General features: G+C 41.2%; 1 protein-coding gene across 18 annotated transcripts in view; it reads right to left on the reverse strand.

The window, feature by feature from the left end:
- Positions 1–20,807, reverse strand: part of PLEKHA5 (pleckstrin homology domain containing A5) — a 151,470-nt gene that overhangs the window by 73,877 nt on the left and 56,786 nt on the right. Inside the window, exon 1 of one of the 18 annotated variants that reach the window (XM_088528418.1) lies at positions 5,845–5,921. The exons of the other annotated variants lie outside the window; for them this stretch is intronic. Coding sequence (XP_088384544.1) covers positions 5,845–5,864 — 20 coding nt within the window. The 5' untranslated portion in view covers positions 5,865–5,921. Of the gene's footprint in view, positions 1–5,844; positions 5,922–20,807 lie in introns of those variants that run through there. 18 annotated transcript variants of the gene reach the window in all.

Here is a 20,807-nt window from a genome sequence, read left to right on the forward strand (position 1 = left end):
CACCCTTACGAAGAACGACACAGTGGGATGCCTTCGCCAACAATTACAGGTTAATTGCACAAATACAAAAAAAACACACACCGCCCCCACCGCCCCAGGGCAGTAGGCAGTATTTTTTTGAAGCAGACATGATGCAACCGATAACCTCGTCAGGATTTTCTCACACCTGGGGAAAGCAGCAGCATGCATGAAGTCCATAACTTGGTGGGAGCCAGGAGCTGTGAGCAGCTTTCCTGCACAGATGCTTTTCCCAAGCTGCCGTGAGACTCCCAGCTCCTGGAAGCGCAACATGCCATTCTACATCTATATGCAGGCCATTCTGGGCCAACTTTTGGTAGGCTGCTCATCCACATATTGAGTATCACAGGCTAACAGCATCAGTGACATCCTCTTGAGTTTTTATCCCAAGAGATGGCATTTTCTGAAGAGCACACACTACCATAGGCCACAAAATGAACGTAACAGAGGCAGCTTTATACCAAATACAGCCCTTTACCTGCGACCAGGACAGAAGTGGCACAGGTTCCAGCTCAGCCTCTGTGCAGCACAATGTGGGCTCCTGACTGCTTGTGCCTGGCTTACTGCACACGAGTAACAGCAGCCTCTGTGCTGGTGGGTTCCATGCAGGTCTACGCTTTTGGCTTAGGCTGGCTCCTGATGCCACATCTGTACCTTAAAATTGCCCTGAAATCGTGACTAGTAGCTAGAAATAAATAAGAAACGGGAAAAAGTCGACACCATTCCACTGTTGCCTCTTGTGCTACAGCTGGTGCTCAAGACCCCCACAGCGATCCATCCAAGTCACGCAGCTGAGGAGGCCCCGCATCCCACGGCACAGCTTCCCTGCAGGCACATGGCATAAGGTGCCGTGTGAGGAGGTGGATCTGTCCCTTTCCACGGCAGCCGAGTGTTGTTGGCTCCACTACACCCCCAGTGTCAAACTGGCAAACATGCTTTCATGTTAGAGCTGCACATCTGTGCGAGAAATTCCTAACACTGTAATGATAGGAAGAAAAGTCCTGGTGCAGACTCTCCCTTCATGAAGTCGCCATTTACATAAAAATGACAAATTGATTTGTTTCAATGCTGTTGGAGAAAAGGCCAGGGACAGAGGGACACTTGGAGGACACAGATCCATGTTCATATTGTCCATGCCATTTCACTGACTTTTTAGTTGACAAAAGGAAAAAAGTAACATCTAACATTACCCTCTCTATTTTGGTGGGAATATTTTATGTTCTCCTAACTTCCTTTAAGAACTTCTTTTAGTTTTTCCTGCATTGCAACTGGCTTTAGAAAGAATTTTAAAGGACTAGTAAATCATATTCAACAAGATAAACTAACTGCAGTTTACCATACAGAGCATTACTCATCTCTTGTTTTACCACTAGCAAACATTAACATAAGGAAGAGATTTGTGAAGCGGTGATTTTTCAGAGACCCAAAAATGAAAAGTTTTTGCCTTATTTTTTTTTATTTCCAGAGTACAGACATTCTTAAAGAAAAGCAGGCTCCAGGCCATATTCCAAGCCTCTTTTATACAGTATTTGTACAGAATGATTTTTTAGAGTATCTCTCACCTTCCAGAATTAGCAACTCCAGATATATTTCAGACCTATAAAGATCTCCAGCTACCCAAAAACACTCTACATGCGATGTGCCTTCTAGCCCTAAATTCATCATAATAAATGTATTACTTATTATGATTTTTATACATATATAAATGTATCAGAAATTGAACATAGCATCAAAGTTCTAGCACCTTTACAGGTATCCAGCCTACATGTGTGTGCACACCCCCTCTTTATAATAAGATGATTTCAGGGGGTTATTTTGTTTGCTTTAAATAAATCTACTTTCTGTATGTTTACAATCATATTAATATTTTACTATTGATAAGGAGAGTGAAGAAAGCTTTGAGCTGACACTGAAAATATTCCTTGCTTTTCCTGGAGAAAAAGAACACGGTTCTCTGTTTGTTTATTTTACACTCAGCTTCCCGCTGTGGCCCCCACGGATGCAGGCAGCAAGTCTCCATCACAGAAGCAGTACTGCAGGCCATGCTCTTCGTAGCATTTTATGATGCACGTCTGCTCTGATCAACATAGTGAGGAGGTATTTTAATTCAGCTCTTGCCTAGAGCTTTACATACATTTATGTTACTCCTTAATGAAAGATGTTAAAGTAGGTGCCATGTGAAGACCTAGCCTTTGAAAATCTTCTGGTATGATATTTTGGATAAACCATTCCATGGCCATTAAGAGATCATAAAACAATGCCAGCTTTAAAAACTGCCACTCCATAAGGCAGGTCTTCACTTGGAATTAGCTGCTATTTATGAATGCCAGCAATTTTCCTTCTATCCCGTTTGAGTCTCACCAAAGACAGCACTGCGGTACCCCAAAGCAGGCGCGCTGGATTTCAAAGACAGGAGGCCGAGGCGGGAGGGAGACGAGAGGATTCAATAACCATACATCACTCTGGGTGAAAAAAGGGTAGGGGAGCAAGTCTGGCATACGAGTCCAAATGCCACTTGAGTAGCTCTCCCACAGAGGGTGTCCCAGTGCAGTCACTCACTCTGGGGGAAGTTTCCAGGTGCCCAGGGGCTGCCCCATCCGCGTGTGCTGCTACCCGGGACAGGGAGGCCGAAGGAGCTCTGCCCACGCACAGGCTGCCGGAGCCGCGGAAACCCTCACGCGTCGGAAGAACCAAAACCAACAAGGAAGGGCCTTCTGTAAGAACATTCAGAATGACTTTCTGATTCTACTCGAGTGTTTGCGTTACTGTTACGCGCAAGTTGCATCTTTGTTAGAATCATCAGCAGCAATTCTTTAAAACAGAATTAAAAGACATATTCCCTAAACTGCCAAGCAACCCTCAGTTAAGAACAGGAAAGATGACAGGTAACTGTGAGATAAAAACATCCAAACTGAACAGTTCAACCAATTTCATGCATTTTTAAGGAGTAGAAAATGCACAAGACAAAACATCTGTTTGCAAATCAGTTTTAGAGCTAAAATGTATTTTCTCCTTTACATGGATATTTCTGGCCCCAAGAAAATGATTTATATTGGTACACAGCAATGTTACTTAAGGATTTAATGCTAAGCCCAAAAAGCGAAATACGAGTTTTCACTACTTAGCAAAAAACAAAAAAGTTCTAGAAGACAAAGAACATAAAGAGTAAAGCATTAAGACCAATCAATACATTCAAAAGGCATTTTATAGTCAAGAATCAAAGCTCCTTGTTTTAAACCTATATCAATTCTCAGGCCCTGCTCCCAAATACAAATGCCAAACTGTAAGGAACTATAAACTTTAAAAAATTTGAGGTAGTTTCCCAGCCTTTTCTCTTTTCATAATCTAATTTGTTTCCACAGAGAAAAATGCAGACCACACTGAATGCGCAGAGTGCTGAGCATGCTTTTATCCCAGGCACTCGAAACACACAATTTAGAGATACTATAATTTGGATAAAATGGTAGTTTCAAAAGCAAAAGAAATATATTTGGCAGGGGTGGGGGGGCAGGGGAGCTCCGACTTGCTCAGTAAAAAAGCAAAGACAGAGGTACCTTAAAATCACTTGGCCAGGCAGTGTGCCCCTCTAAATACATCAACACATGCTTAATGTAGCTCATCCTAGTTATCCACACATGTCTAGATACACTTCCCAAGCTCTATAAACTTTTGCTCAAATGCGCATTGCGTTAATTTTTCCCCTTAAAAGGCAGAACAACAACAACCAAAAACAACGAATCCTGCAAAAGGATAGGAAAATCATGAGCAAGTCTGTCATTGCTAGAGGTAGGAAAAAGTAACTGGAAAATTCCAACCACCACCACACTAACTCAGGCTAATAAGAGACTATGGCCCTACTCAGTTAACCACAAAACCAGCGAGTTTCACGTTAACAATTATGTGGAAAAGCTAAACTATCTGTAATAAGTACTCTTACATCCATGTTTTAGAAAAGCCCCTCTCATTTCATCCGCTCACTCTCCTCTCTCCCCTGACTTTTAATGGAAATTGCTTAAGAGAATTGCCCTGATTTATTTAAGAATATAGCTTTATGTTCTCTTCTGATAAAGACAAGCAACAAACTAGAAGTTTATGCACACAACCTAAATTGTAGTCAACAAGACAGGACCATAACTGTTTTTGGCATTCAGAACCTAGAATTCTATCAATAAATAAATAAATAAAGTCTATTTTGTGCAAAACTTCGCTGTTCTTCCCACACAATACAACACTCAAGTTTTACACATACCATAAACATACCAAAAAAGCACAACACACTTTAAATATTTCGGAAGACTTATCAGAGCTTCTGACTATTTGCCTACAAAAATATATTTGGGCTAAGTCCAAATTACATTTTAAAAAGTGATAAAATCAGTGATAAAAATGATTTATCAAGCTTAAAAAGATTAAGTAGGCATGGTAAGAATATCACACTGAAATTAAATATTAATTCTGGAAATTTTAATTACAAAATATGTGTATGTGCGGAAGGCAATTTAAAAATCATTTCCCACAGCTCATTGCTTTTGGTTCTGCTTTGAAAGGCAACCATTTACACCAAGAAACAGAGCTACAGGAAACTTATGTTCATAGTAATCTGTATAATCACATCTACCATAAATATATCATTTCTGTATCTGCAATATGATACTACCACTCTACTATGCCATAAAAATCACCAGTCTCTGCATTACTGGAATTATCCCTGTGAACGCGAACCTACCACATCCACCTTGCTATCTCAAGCTCTGATTCAGACCATGCAGATTCCAATCTGGAAGTGATTTCCTGATGGAAATCAATACGTAGCTTTCACTGGGAACGGCTTCACTGCTGCGAGACTCTCCGAGCAGCTGAGCTGTCTTTAGGTCTATTCACCCATCACAACTTGCTGTCCTCAAGAAGAAAAACCAGAAACCAAACGGAACACAGTGAAACCCTAGACTTTTGTCACAAAATACTGTTGCGAAGATAGCTGTGCTGTGCTGTACTTTTCTAGCTATAAAATGGAAGATTATCAGTATTAAAATAAAACCTCTTTCCAAACTGCAATCTGCCAAGATTTCTGAATGTAGCAGTGCTGCAGAACTCAAGAGTTAACCATCCAAATGCTAGAGAAGAGAACAGATGCAAACTCAATTGCTTCTGCACTTACCATGAGGCAGAAATTGAGGTGCAATCATTTAAAATTTAAATTACAAGTAGTTTTTTAACTAAGTATTTTTAATGCTAACAAGCTTTGTGGCTGTATGTATGACATTCACATAGAAATAAACATACATCCTGGCAGATTCTACTTACATATACTCACTGAAAATGCATCTGTTTTTCCATTTGGTTCCCCCCTACACTCACACGCAGTCCCCAAAATAACATTTGTAATATGTTGTTAAAACTATTATATTGCCTTAAAACCTCTAGGATAAATTAACTTACAGCTGTCTATTTGAAGAGTATTTCTGTGCAGTGTTGCATGCTAATTAAAAAAAAGCTCAAATTCCTGCAACATTCTATGTCTTAGACACATAATCTTGTAGACTAGCACATTTGAATAATAATCTTGAAAGTTATACAGTCACTGAAAGTCATAAATCAGTAAACACTTAAAACCTACCTAAAATTAGGTTTCCCTTTAAAATCTTAATTTTGAATTTTACAAATGCTCTGTGTTATTTCACATGCATTGTGAATTACTGAACACCAGATTAAAAACAAAAAAAAAAAAGAAAAAAATACAAGGAAGTGTTTTTTCCAAAGAAGGATTAAAATCTTTATGCTTAAAGAAAGCAGTTCAAATGTATGCCAGAAGAGTGATTTACTCACCAGTCTCCAGGGAAGCTCATTCTTTACTGAGAGCTTGACACGCAAACAACAACAGCAAAACCACCCCACGATGTGAGGTGAAACCTTTCTTCTCCCCCGCTGCTCTGAGGCTGCTCCCCAGTGAGCCCTGCACAAGCCTGACCCGGAGCAAAGGCAGCGGAGCTGTCAGGACGCTGGCCGCGGGAGCAAGCGGAGCCTCCGGTGATGTCACGTACTTCTGCAATGTCACCGCAGCTCCCAATTACTCACTCCAATCCACCCCTACGATCAGCATTTCCAAATGTTGGAAAACAAAACCTCTTCCACAGCAGAATTACATTTCAACGGGAGCCAAGAGTAAAGATTTTGAACAGTATGTCATGGGTTAGACAAAACATTAGAGTCAGGGAAATTGAGAAAACAGATGCTGGCTATTTTGTCTCAATATGTTCTTCCAACTTACCTTGAACGTGAAGAAAGTTTTTATGTGGTGTGCATGTATTCATAAAACAGGGGAATGACCCTTCCCGAGAGGGACAGAGGAAGGCAACAGGCTCGTACTGCACAACACAGCCCTGGACAGCCCACATCACTCTTCAGGACAGAAAGGCATAGGAGGGGTGTGCGCTGGAAGGCAGGCACCACCGGGCAGAGCTGCCAAAAGGGCTCTGCCTCATCCACCTCCAGGTCCCTCGGCTCCACTCGGTGGTCCCCAGCACAGTCACCTCCTCCCGCCCCAGCGGCTGCCTCTCCAACCTTCCCCTTTCCCTGCAGGCAGAAGGGCTTGCCCCGGTCACTTGGAGCATGGGGGAGCGCTGCAGGGTCAAGCTGGAGAAACTCAGAAGACTTGTTGCTTCTGCTGTCGGGAAATGAAAGCCTAGGGAATGGGATGAAAGCCAGTGGAAAATAATCCCTCTATGCTAAGGCCAGGAACTTCGGTACCAGAACGGAAGCATCCAAACTACTAATGCAGGATATGAAACTAGATGCACTGTGAAGAACGCTGAAGAGAGAAGAATGATCCAAACAGAGATCATTCGTGAAGGAAACGTATATGCAGAAGTGCAGAGTAACCAGTCTACTTTAAAAGTACGAAAAGTAGATGAACAGCATGAATAAATATATGTTTGGAAAAAAAACTACTTTTATAAAAGTTAAAAAGGAAAAAACACCCCCACACTCCTACAGAAGAGTTTCAGTCACAGGAAGGGCCAGGCTCTACTACAGACCCCAGCGTTAGACCTGGGGGCAGGTATACAGGTAATCTCCCACATAAAAATCATGAAGTGCCAAAGATTACCTTCCTGAATGATTTTGAATTTATATCACACATTTTTAAAACAGTGCACAGATACTAAAGGGTCCTGGACCAACACCATGCTAATCTGGCTAGGGGCAACATACAGGAAATACTGCCTTCAGGCAACTAGGCGAGAACCACTCAAGCTCTTCAAGACAGAACAAGTCTGAAATTTTTGGCAGTAAAATTGGTAAAATTATCTGAGGTCTGTAAAAAGAGAGAGGTTCCAAATTCAATTAACTACTTTTTAAAAATAACATAACATGAAGAAGAGAAATTCTAAGGAAAGGAGAAGAGCTAACCAGAAACAGAGTATTGGACTTTCAAAGTAAAAAAAGTAGCAACTTGAGTTAAGCACTGAAGAAGCCCTGAAGTGCTTAGAAGCACTAAGGAAAGAAAAAAATTGAACTGGCATGCGGCTAGAAATGGGAGCTAGCCAAGAGGGGGTCCAAAAACTGAGTAATATTCTATCTCAATTTTCAGCATGAACAATATCAGTCACGGGAGTTCAGAGGCAACATGAACTAATGGAAATAAAATGCAGGGAAACAGACTGCCATTGAGAGGGGGAAGAAAATGGCCCAAGAGAAGCCGCCAAATGCAGAAACAGGACTGACTGACATAAAGGACACTGCCAGAATTCATTTCTGGATAACAGAAATCTGTATTTACACTAGTAACTTAAGAAAAGTAACGATGTCTGTTGATGATGTCAATGATGTCTGACACAAAACCAAAGGACAACAGACACATGTATTATGTTTGATAAACTACGAGAAAGAGATGAGCTTCGTACAGAAAGAAATGAATAAGCAAAAAGGAACAGTAAGAGTGGAACGAAATTCAAGGATGTAAATGTAAGATTATATCCTTAACTAACAATAGTATCTGTTACAAGACAGACAACTGAAAACAGTTACTGAGGACAGTATCCCATATGTTTCCAGCTGGGTCTCACTCAAGATCTCTGTATCCTGACTACTTCCAAAGTAAAACACGCAGAAGTCTCCACTTCCCAGTGAAACTGTTGCCACATTTCCTTCTCCCTCTCCTCCCACCATGGGTCAATAACCTGAGAAAGGCTGAAAGACAGTGCAGTCAAAATATTTTCATGAATTATTTCATGGGACTATTCCAATTAATTAGTAATATCTATTACATTAAATTATAACAAAAATATAAGTTTACCAGCATGACTACTGTTCATTCTATGGGAGAACGTGGGCATATGCCTTATTCAGCTTAGCAGTATGAAGTGCTCCAGGACTACAATATACAAAGAAGATTGTATAGATATATCCCAGGAAAGGTACACAACACTCAGAGCTAAAACAAAAGCACATAAATTGTACAAAAAAGCAAGTTATAAAAAGAGTTTTAAAATGATGCTGGTTGTCTTAATGGGAGTGTTTATATGACTACTTTTCTGTGACAGAGAGGGTAGCTTCAAAATCCACAAATGCTCACCTTGCATTTAAGTCAGGTATTGTAAAACAATTTTACCCATCTGTCACAGTTAGAAGGGCAAAAGTCAAAGGTTCAAAAACTGAGCAGAAGCGTTTCCACAGTTCTCAGGAGAGGTCTGAAAGAAGAGATTTGAAGTCAAAAAGCATTCCAGAAACCAGCCAGCAAATTAAGGAGTTATGAGTCACATTGCAACTGGCCAGTCCTTCAAGGACTATACTTTGTTCTCTCACTTGTATACTGCACGCACAAAATCGATCTTCTGGTTGAAATTAAGTTGACTTTTTCCCTTTATTTATTTATTTATTTTTGTTATATGATAAGCTTTATAGATGTAATTAATCCCCTGCTACTTCCGAGGCATTAAGGCCACTCTTTGCAAGAGCTGTGCAATTTCCAGTAGAATCTAAGTTTCATTAATAACCTCCAGCCCCAATTTCGGGGTGAGATTTAAAAGTAATAACACATGGTGCTTGAAGACAAAAGACAAACAGGACCAAGAAAGCTGAAAGGGAAAAGAACTAGGTTATTTCCTACCCCAAAATGGTAGTTTATCATTAGGCCTCAAATGAGGGCTGAATGAGGGAAAAACTCATTAATAAATATTTTAACTAAACCATCTTGCTGCTGTTTTCCAGTTTTCTGCTTCAGTAGAAAACAAAAAGAAAAATCATTACTTCATACCAAGAAAAAACAAAATATTAACCCTCTACCTCTGAACAATCCGTGAGCTGAGATAGCATACTGTGCTGAGGCATTTTATTCTTAGACAAAGAATTCAGTATCAGGAAAATGTAAGGTAGGTAAAATGAATCCTAAAAATCTCAATTAATCCTATAATCTAAATCAGAATAGTGCAACTGGTCACAATTTGTGACTGCTGAAACATACTACCCTAGAGAGCTCTAAACTGATCCAGCAAATCTTCCCTGAAAAGGGAATTTTCAAGTAAGGAAAAAAATTACTTTTTTCTTCCCTCAGAGAGATGTATAGTTTTATCAACATAACTGCATTAAGCATGCAGGAAGGAAATAAAATTGCTCTAGACACATATGTAAAGATGACCACATGCAGGCCTTGCCTATCTGCCCATCACATTTAGGTTTTTACACTCATGCTAAGGTCTTTACACATCTGCTTTAGTGAGACTACAGCTGATAAACGTAATGGCTATCTTCAGCCTGCCCATAAGACAAGCGCTGTGTTATACTACACCTTTAGTCAGGAAAGGTTTTCTACAGAAATCAGACTAATACAAAAATGTAAGCTGGACAAGACTGCTCAAGGTCATCTAGTACAATCTCAAGCTCAAAGCAGAGCTAAATTCAAAACCAGATGAGGTTGCATGAGGTCCTTCCCAGTGAGTTTCAAAAATCTTCAAGGATGAAGACATCACTGCCTCTCTATGCGTGACCACTTTGTCTGTTTTTTTTTTTAGCCAACTGGAGAGTACATCAGTGCAAGCTCTGACCACTGCCTTGTGTCTTTCCTTTGGGCACTTCTGGCAAAGACCTCCCTGCCTTCTCCATAAGTCCCTTCTGGTAGTGGCAGGCTGACCTTATTCTGGTCCTGCTCATGTTGGTGTGTGTCTGTCCTACTCACAGGACTAAAACTGGAACCCGAGAGCCTCAGAAGGGATGAGCAGAGGGAAACAACCACCTCCTTGGACCTGCTGGTTACACTACTGCTAATGCTGCCAATATGGGGCTGGCCTTCACCACCGCTGCAGATGCGGCATGATCATGGTTTATGTTCCAGTTTGCAGCCCTCCTGCACGCATAGGCCATTTTCTGGGATGCTGCTCCCTGTCTGGTCATTCTCGCCCTGGCACGTTTGCCCAGCAGAACTTCAGCCTCCTCCTGGGGCTCATTTCTCCCCCGCGTTGAGGTCTCTCCCTGCGAAGTTTGGAGTCACCTCGGGCTTTGCTAAGGGTGAATTCTCTGCCACTGTCCAAGTTAAATTAAAGCAACAAAAGCAACTGCTGATCAGCTTACGCATGTCCAGCCCCACTACCAGCCCCTGGGACCAGTTCTTGTCACCAGCCATCAGTTTAAGCCTTCAAACCACTGACCGCTGCTCCCAGAGAAGCCATCCCCAGTGTCGGGGCCAGCTTGCTCGGCACCAGCAGGTGCTCCGGGTCTGGTTCAACAGGCTTCACATGTTCACAGGGCTTAAGCAGCAACACGGTATCTATCTCCTTCGACAGGAAAAAACGAACAGCAAGATGCTCACTGCATTAGACCAAGAAAGTGTCTTTCAGAAGACAAGGAATTATAACCATGAACACGTAATATCAAACAGCAGAAGCCTCTCAGCAAGGCTGCGGCAGTTCTTGAAGAAGCAGAATATTAAGATTTTTGAGAATCAGAAAATACAGTCTTACGGACTGCACGGTGTGGATACCAACCAAGTGTGGACAAGATGCAGCGATCTACGTTAGTTTTAAACGACAGTTAAGCTGAGCTGAACAACAGGTCCCAAATGCCTGGTTGTTCACAGCAATATGGATGAGGTCTATGTAAACCTTGGGCTCTCATGAAGCACAAAGCTTGTTTTATCATTACACATAACGCGTAAAACATTGCCTACATTACAGACTTTTTAGAAAGAAGTAGTTCAGCAATGTTTTGCTCCAAAAATGGTTATGTTCCTATGCAGGAGGGCTGCAGGGGAGGAAGGAGGGGATGCCCGAGGCAGCTCATGTCTGCCAATAGAAGAGGTGGAAAAACAGGAGACCCAGCGGATCCATCTGCAACTGCCCGGTGTCTGCACGCCCCGGGACACACTGTCTGGCTGGAAGATACGGCAGAAAGAGTAACAAACTTCTGTAAATCAGCGACTGAAAGCACCAATGAGAAGCTCTAATATTCAGGTTCTTCTGCTTAGTTCAAGCTTTATATACCATGAACAAGTATATTAATGAGTTCTCCAGCAGGATTTTTGACTGTTTGCTGTTGGCAGAACAGAAGGAACAAGTTTTTGTCCAAAGGAGAAGGCCAGTCTTGGCTTACAACTGGAACGTCTTGTTCTGGCCCAAAATTTTGAACAGGTTAAAGATGCACAGTAGGAGTATTACTAGCAGGAACATTTTTAGTACCCTACACATACTTAATTTTAAACTATGCAATTAAAAGAAACCACAAAAGTGAAGTTGTCTCTTCCTTGCCAATGCTCTTCGTGGAAGAGCACTCTGAAGAGTATTTTTAGCACAACTTCTGGAGGACCAGAAGGATCTTTTAGATCTCTGTTACAGCACAGCCATCTGTGTATTATTATTATTTTTAGGAATGTTCTGCTCAGCTATAACATTTTCTATTAAATAAAGCACACTGTATGCCAATCTGAGTGATGCAGTCTCTCAAACATATATATATATATGAGATTGTATATATAACTATTTATGTGTATTTATGTGCGCTTGCTTTTATATATATACAATATATATAAATACAAAATCCAATTATTTTCAAAAACACAGAAACAAACAAAAAAAACACAAAATTTGATAACTTAGTTGGCATAAAACAAACTTTAAGAGTAAGTCAGCAATGAAGATTCAGTCTCCCTCAGCTCAGCACTAAAAAAATGAATCTTTCAATACAGAAGATGAATGTTCTTACTCCCTTCCCTAAAATCTGTAATAGTCTTCTGCTCCCCCCAGTGGCAAAAAAAAAATTAGTCCAGAAACACCCCACTTGATAAGTCCTATTTCCTCACCTAGCATAGGGTTTGAAGGTTCTTCAGAACGGAAACTGAAGGATAAACAAAACGACATTGAAAAATAAACACGTCTAAATCAAGTCATCTTGAAGCCACAGTTTATGCCAAAAATGTTATGAGAACAGATAAGTACAAAATATCTGATAATGAAAGCAGGTTTTAAATTAATCTATAATCCTAAAGTTGACAGGCATTTTCTCAGGTAATGATAAAGAAAAAACGAAGTCCTTTAAGAGGACAAATGCTTTTGATAAAAGTATCAGTACCAATCTTCTGTTTTAAAAAACACTTTGTGATGAGACAAGAAAGCTGCTAGCGCCAAGGGTAGATAAGCATCTACCCTTATTCTTTTTGATGGAAATATCTGAGGGATACTTCACTCTCAGCTGGAACGAAAAATTTTAAAATAAGCATGTGAAGTAAAAACTGTATTTTCTGAAAGCTAAGCCAAACAAATACCTTTAAAAATAACTCTGCTATTTAGTCTAGCTTTGAGGAAATATCACAGATATAGTAAATAATTATTTATATAAGTACGAGTTTACAATGTACTAAACTTAGCTGCAAAGTTATATTATTCGAATATTGTGGCTTATGTTTGTGGCATTTGATATGCCACTTAGCATATTCTATTTAAAATTTTCAATATAAACACATATATATAAAATACATATAAAAATAGTGAGCAATAACCTCAAAAATCTGAATTCAGTGTGGGAGAGCTGACATCCAGAAGGCTGACTGCTGCTTAGTAGCAGTCTATTTAGTCCATTTAAGGGCTAATCCAGTAACACTAACACGGTAACTTTCCAAATTTTCTGCCCGGCCTAGCGAAGGGGTTTCCTAAGCAAACGCTTGCGCGATGCAGGCTGGTCAGCAGCAGCACTTGGTAGATGCTTCGCTTTGGCACAGAGTCTGTTGCTTAACACCAAAGTACGTGGAAGCACCTCCGCTTTGGTTAAGACACAGCCCTGCTTAAAACCTACAGGCCAAAGAAAGTTCTGCAGCCGAGAGGACCGCACGGACACGAGGAAATCATGGGAAAACAGGGACCGTTGGGAAGATGAAACCAGGCTCCACACCGTGGACCATGGTGGGACCATGGTGGGAGAGGCAACAGACAGTTCAGACCAGTTTCAGGCCCCGCAGTCTCCGGCCTTGGAGCTTCCCTGGGAGCCCAGCGGGAGCTCCAGGCTGAGCCCGCTCTGGGCAGGAGGGTGGACAGGGACCTCCCGGGGCCCCTTCCCCAGCGCCCCACGCCACGACCTCTCCTGGGACCTCTCCAGAAACCCTCGGGTACTGCGAGGAGCACCTCAAGGTCTCCTCTGCACCCACAGAAGTGAGGTCGGGACCCCCCTTTCGAAGGTCCAAAACGTTAATGCAAAATTTAAAATATCTTTTCTAAGAAAATCAATTACCAGTCTCAGTGGTCCAAACCGAACATATAATAGAAAAGCACAGCTTAGAGTTTATTAAAACCTCTAGTAAGTTTATATTGTAAAGCAGTTTAGCAAAAAAAGAATTCTGTAACATGGTATAAAAACAGCCCACATGCTGCATTTAATATAACCTTTTCTGAAACGTGCAGTGTTTATACAAACACAAAAATGATCTCATACATTGAAGTAGTCCTATAAGATATAATAGATGTGTCTTCAACTGAATTTCAATAAATTCTGGGTCAGTATTTTACTGTTATTTCCAAGAATAACTGTGCTGCCCTGCTTGTTTTAACAAGGAGAGAAACAACTTCCATTATTTTCTGAGAATCTGAAGTTCTGCTGCATGCTCAACTTAAAAGTTCTTGGCCTGTGGTTCTAATAGCCTTCTTTTCCTTCATTTCCTAAAGGTGAAGGTACTGAACTGTGGGATTAGCTGGAGCAGACAGGAAAACTGTGCTTATAATCAGTAATCATTTTGGTATCTTAAAAATTAATCGGAGTATTAAGTATTCACCATCTCTGACCAGTAAATCCCATACAATTTTTTTTTCAGTGATTACATGAAAATACACATAGAAAATCACTTCATCTCTTTGTAGAATTAATTCAAATGACCCAATCTGCCCAAGTGAACGCTACCCAAATTTTGTATTTTCACAGAAGGAACAGTGGCCCTCAGCCTCGCAGGCACAAGTAACCTGGCATACTAAAAGACCACGTAGTTAGTAGTTATAAACTTTTCCTTTGTATTTGGGTTCTGTTCCTAACACGGATCACATGCTAGACTTGCTTGTCAGTAGTGTAAACCATAAAAATGCGTTAATTATAATTCCTGCCTCCGGAGTGAGGACTGTGATATAAACAGAATCAGTAAGTCAGCAGAAGAATTTACTGCCTTCTGATCAAATTACTTTCTCAATCAGGAGGTGCAAGGCTTCACTGATTATTACTTAATATAATTAATATTATTGTAAGTCAAGAGTATCCCAAATATCACTTCAACATAGCTGTCAAAAGACACATTGTTTCCCCCCATAACTGCGTTATTGTAACAGAGAAGCAAAGAAATTAAACAGCTATTATCTTGTTGAAGTCTCACTCAATTAGCATTTTTAAGATCTCTGGCTAAATAAAACCTAAGGGTTTTTATGTGATTTCAACACTGAGACATTTTAATAAATTATCAACATTATCCAGTGGCTCAAAATATCAATTTGCTTATATGCTTCCAATGCGAAGTGCTACAGAACTGGATAAGGCGAGCAATTGGGACCGCAAGCTCATGATTTACAGAATCATTACGGTTGGAAAAAACCTTCAAGATCATCGAGTCTAACCGTAAGCCCATACCCATCCCTCCCACTAACCATGTCCTTGAGCGCCTCATCTCCGCGTTCTTGAACACTGCCAGGGACAGTGACTGCACCACTTCCCTGGGCAGTCTGTTCCAGTGCTTCACCACTCTTGCCGTGTAGAAATTCTTCCAAGTGTGTAACCTGAACCTCCCCAGGTGCAACTTGGGGCCATTTCCTCTTATCCTATCCGTAGTCATTCTGGAGAAGGGATCGACCCCCGCCTCACTGCAGCCCCCTGTGAGGTAGCTGTAGCGAGCGACGAGGTCTCCCCTGAGCCTCCTCCAGAACTCGGGGCCTCGAGGGGCCGTCACCAGCGGCACAGGGCAGTGCCACGCTGCGGTCCCAGGACTGACTACAAGCGACCTGGAGTTTCTGGAAGGTGCGATGCAACGGTACAGGCTGAAGTCCTGTGAGCACAGGATTCCCCTGGGCCATTTCGCTTTTCCTACCCCGGGGCCTGGCAGAGCTGGGCACTTTCACGACCGTAAGGCTGAGTTTCAACGCCCGATATTTTATTGACATTCGCTCAGCGGTCACAAACCCCAGCTAATTACATTTGGGATATGCCCTTCGGCTCTACTTGCTGCTTCGTTAGACTTCCTGTGTGACCTTGGCTGAGCAAATGCTCTGTTTCCATTTCCAATTTGTAATGCCAGGACATAAAATAAGCTCTACAAGTAAAGCAACTAAGTGCAATGGAAACTGTGAGCTACTAATGCTTCAACGGAAGGCTGGGGGAGCAGTATCAACTTACCCTGATCATTTAAGCAGCTGGAAATGAAATTCAGCCTAAACCTATCGGTACCAGTTTGCAAAAGAAAAGTAACTGCGTTTAAAAAACAGTGAGGAAAGGTCTCGAGCGGGAGTCCTGCAAAGGGCCCAAGCAAGCCATTCAGTTGCTCATTTTCCTACTTCTACCAATGGCCATCTTACAGATGTTTCAGCAAGATCACCTCTAGGATATAATTTTAGCATCTGCCTATATCCTATCACTCGTGATTATTTTCCGAGTCCTGTCTCCTCCTCCTCCTCCTCTCCCCCTCAGCCCTCATGCAGCTGCTGCCTAACAAGCTGGCAGCGCCACAGGGGATCTCCTCAGCAACACACAGATTTCACCAGAAAGATGACGTGAGTTGTCTCCCCAGGAGAGGCACTGTGGATCTAACCACGCTGCGTGTGGAGACGCTTTCACAGAAGGCACCACAGTACTTATTTTGACAGTCTCACATGACAGATACTAAAGAAATCTGACTTTGCTTATATAGAAAAGAGAAGTATTAGATGGCTTGGGATGGAGTGAGGACCTACCATTACAGAAAGTGCCACCGTTTAAATTGAGCAGTTTCTTTGTCGCTGAGGATATGGGAGGCCTGGCACTTCAGGCTCACTCCTTTAAGAGAGAAAAAAAAATGTAAAATGAACAGAAAAATTCCCTTAGATTGTCCAGTAAGGAAACAGTTTTTCATATTAGGTAAACTTCTGGACCTTTTGATTTTTAAGTAACAATTCTGAGAACCTTCACACCTCTCTGAAGCCCTAGGAGAACACTTTTGTCTCAAAAGCCCTTATCATGCGCTAAATATCATCTTCATACACCTCAGCTTGTGAGGAAAGAACTAGCACAATTTAAAACACAGTGTAATACAGCTTTTTCTTCTTTTAATTTAATTATAGGTTGCACTTAATTTGCCCTAGAAAGATGTTTCTAACAAGACCCCATAGGAAATTTTGCACAATTAAAAGTTAAGCTCGAGGGTCATTCCATTAAGACTATTATTTTGCTACCAAAAACCATGTTTTCACTGATTTACTAGTTTTTATTTAATTGCCCATACTTCAATTTTCACGCAGATGGGGGATTCTCTACTAGCCGGCTATACTATGATGCTTAGGCAGTTCCCTGGAAAAAATGTGCACACATTAGTGTGCAAAAGCCATCTATAAAGACAAAAAATACAAAGGCAACATTCTCAGCATAACTACAGGCACACAGACGTGCAGAGAAGCCTTTAATACTGAAGCTGAATTCATCGCTTCCATTTTACTAGGAAGCCCTTTTTGGTTTAAGACTTTCAGATTAACAAAAAAGATATATATGAATATATGATATACATGAATATATATGAGCTGAAATACACCAAAATTAACTCTTCATTCCCCGTTTCACAATGGCAGTGCTTTGGGAGAGCACCAACTTGCCATTAGCTTTAAAACAGACATACTGCTGCGTGATATACGCTTCCATTAAATTCAAATTAGTTTCAAGATCCCTCAACACAATTTTAGTTTTCTCAAAGCCATTAAAATGTTAAATATTAAGCCACTGCCTTCCTATCACAGAACTGAAATATATATTAGACTGAATTTCCTAATGATATTTCAAATGTTATTATTCTTCCAGGCAGAAAATAATATCCCAGATCCTCTTAAAAAATATACAGGGGTTGTGGCAGGGAGGAGTTCCTATCTACATTTAGCTGAAGACATTGCATAAGGTAATAGATGTCTGCATTACTCACGTTGCAACATGTCCAAAGCATGTGGGAAAAAAAAAAATCCCTAAAAATATGCAGGTAAATGAGAGACATTCCCATACCTTTCCCCCTTGCCCCTTTCCCTTCTCCATCCCCTTCTTTGGCTGTTACACAAAGAACTGCTGACCTACAAAAGGGAATGTTTTACTCTTCATCTTCTTTGGGGAAAACGTAAAATTCCCCATATTCTTTTTATATAAAATCATTTTCAAAGGGCTTATTGCTACATTCCCCAATACATATTCATTCAGCTAAAGTCTGCCAGAATTTACAGAACTATCTAAATACCCATTTTAAACCTTAATTCACTGAAAAAAACAGAATTTTCAGCTTGTTCAGCTGGGATTTAGTCACCTCCTTACTGGTACAAAGTTAGAAATGAGAAGGCTTTTATAAAAATAAGTTAAGGCAATTTACTATAAAATAAGAAGAACAAGCAACTTGTAGGGAACCTATAACATTTTATGTTTTCATTTTAATAAAACCATTTCTCATCTCATACTACGTACATACAGAAAGAATTACATAAAATCTCAAGCCCAATGCACTCATTACAGCCAATTAGTTTAAATGGGTATTGCTTTGCAAACAAAAAAGGCCAATTTAGTTTATGCTTGTGGTACCCAGCTCTACTCCATCCTCCACTCTATAAAATGAGTTATTGAAAAGCGGCATCCTTCCCTCGGAAGTATCAGATTGGAGCGCACTATCTAAAATGGGTCAAGAAAATTGGCTGCAGAAAGCCAACAAGGTTTTTAGACATAACCTTCAGTCTAAAATTGTCACAGCTCTCCATCTGGCACACAAACTGAGCGTGCGCAAGTGTCAGCAACAGTAAAACCTTTCATTTAAACCTGAATGGAAAAAGACTGAGCCTTCCCTGTGCAGAATATTTTAATCGCTCAAAAAATAGCTGGGAGGCAATTTAAGTGATATGCACACTGGAAGGCTTCGCTTCTCCAGCTTCCACATCTCTTCCCTCCCCCTCTTTTCTTCTTTTTTTTTAATTCTGTAAGAATATCTTTATTATGCAGCAAAAAGTGTATTCAGACACTTTTCCAGAAGTGGTGCATACCCTAGATGTTCGTGCAAATGGAACACTTTCCACAAATTTGGTGGCTATGCAACTGAACACCACTCAAAATGACTAAAACCACCCCAACAGTTCAACATTCCCATGAGCATACCATTCCTTAATGAAAAAAAAAAATAGCACAGAAGTCAGAAAGCTTTTATTCACTTGGAAAATTGATGTAGATTTTTCATCCTCTTCAACAAATCCTAAACAAGGTGAATTACACACTTTAAATTGCTTGTCACACACTGAGGATGCTTCCAAAAGTTTAGGTCTTTTAATAAATCTTAAGGGTAGGTCTATAAGGCGGAGCCATAAGAATGCAAGAGCATATATATATTTCACTATAAATTACAATATTTCATCTATAACAGATTCTATTAATGACCGTCAAGCAAAATGACTTAATGGCAATGTTCTTCAAATAAAAATGTCTAATGTGTTATATTTTACTTTCCAATTCAGAGCAATTAAAGTGCATTCAAAGGGAGCTTTAGTGACCAGCAGCTATTCCTCTTGCATCTTAAATATAATCATAAACATCTAATATACAATAATATTGATGTGAATATTTATGCACACATATATATGCACATCAATAGGCACATAAGAAATTTATTAAAACACTGACTACAATTATAGCCAAGCAAAAGGTGGAACCCAGGTGTCAGGTTTTCTGAGGCATCCAGTTCACCTCTTAAAGCACAGTGGCCATTAGCTGAGTTCATTAATAGAGGACATTTTTTTTTCTGCATCCTACACAAGACCAAAACCAGACTTACAGTGAGGAAAATGGGGATACACAAGAGAAGGAATACCTGTAAAACTTCAGTTACCCTTTATGACTAGAATCATAGAATCATAGAATGCTTAAGGTTGGAAGGGACCTCTAGAGATCATCTAGTCCAACCCCCCTGCATACGCAGGGACACCTAGAGCACGTGGCACAGGACTGCGTCCAAGCGGGTTTGGAAGATCTCCAGAGAAGGAGACTCCAACAACGTCTCTGGGCAGCCTGTTCCAGGGCTCTGTCACCCTCACTGTTAAAAAATTTTTCCTTAAGTTCCTGTGGAACTTTTGGTGCTTCAGTTCTCGGCCGCTTCCTCTAGTCCTATCTGTGGCCACCACTGAAAAGCAGCCGGCCCCATCCTCCTCACACCCTCCTTTAGGTATTTATGGACATCGATCAGGTCTCCTCTCAGCCATCTCTTCAGGCTGAGCAGACCCAGGAATTCCTCTTTTTGGAAAACTAAAATCAGCCCTTATTGCAAGGAAAAGATAAATATTATTATTATAATACTATGTTTAATGCTTTAAATTTCTGCTTTCTGAGAAACTAACGGCGTTTCCTGCCTATCTACAGAGCAGGACGTTTCATAGACGTTACTTCGAAGCGCCCAAACGTGAGCGGAGTCTCCGCGGGGCTCGGGCAGTCTCGGTGCGGAAGGGCAGCGCAGCGGGGGCGCTCGCAGCGCCGCGCGAGGGCGGCCGGGCCGGCCGAGCGCTGCTCTCTCTCACTGCCCGTGGGACCCTTCCCTTCTCCCCAGCTTCCTCTCCCACGGCCATTCCTCGTGCTTGCTCTTCAGCCATGGATCCGAGCCCGTCTCATCTGCTTGGCGCCTTCCTACAAGATGCCTTTGCTGTTCAACTGGAAGCTCTCCTACAAGAAATCTGCTGGACTTGATGCTTTGCACGTCTCTAAGAATCAGAGAGGATGACACCTTCAGGTGCCACTCTTACAAAACTACACATTTAAGAGATCAAAAACCTATTGTTTAAAACACATTAAGTGCTTTGGAGTTAAAGAATCAGCCCAGGAATACCTACTGGACCACACAAGTTACCCTCGTTGTCTTTTGCTTTTATCATTTGTCAGATAACAGCATTTTTGGTCTCACTTTGGCTGTCAAAGCACAAGCTTCCTGATGTGGTCCAAGAACCCTCTGCACAGCAGAGCCTCAGTTAAGTTTATTATGCTCCAGCTTTCTGTCACTTGTGGCAATTTTGTCGAGGACCCGGGACCAGAAGGCCGAGAGCTGCTTTTCACCAGCCCAGGACTGGCACCCGCTCGTCTCAGCCCTGCCTCTCTTGCAA

The sequence above is a fragment of the Tinamus guttatus genome, unplaced genomic scaffold, assembly GCF_059628265.1.
Source record: "Tinamus guttatus ecotype Peru unplaced genomic scaffold, ASM5962826v1 Tinamus_guttatus_pri_ptg000308l, whole genome shotgun sequence".
Classification (NCBI taxonomy): Eukaryota; Metazoa; Chordata; class Aves; order Tinamiformes; family Tinamidae; genus Tinamus; species Tinamus guttatus.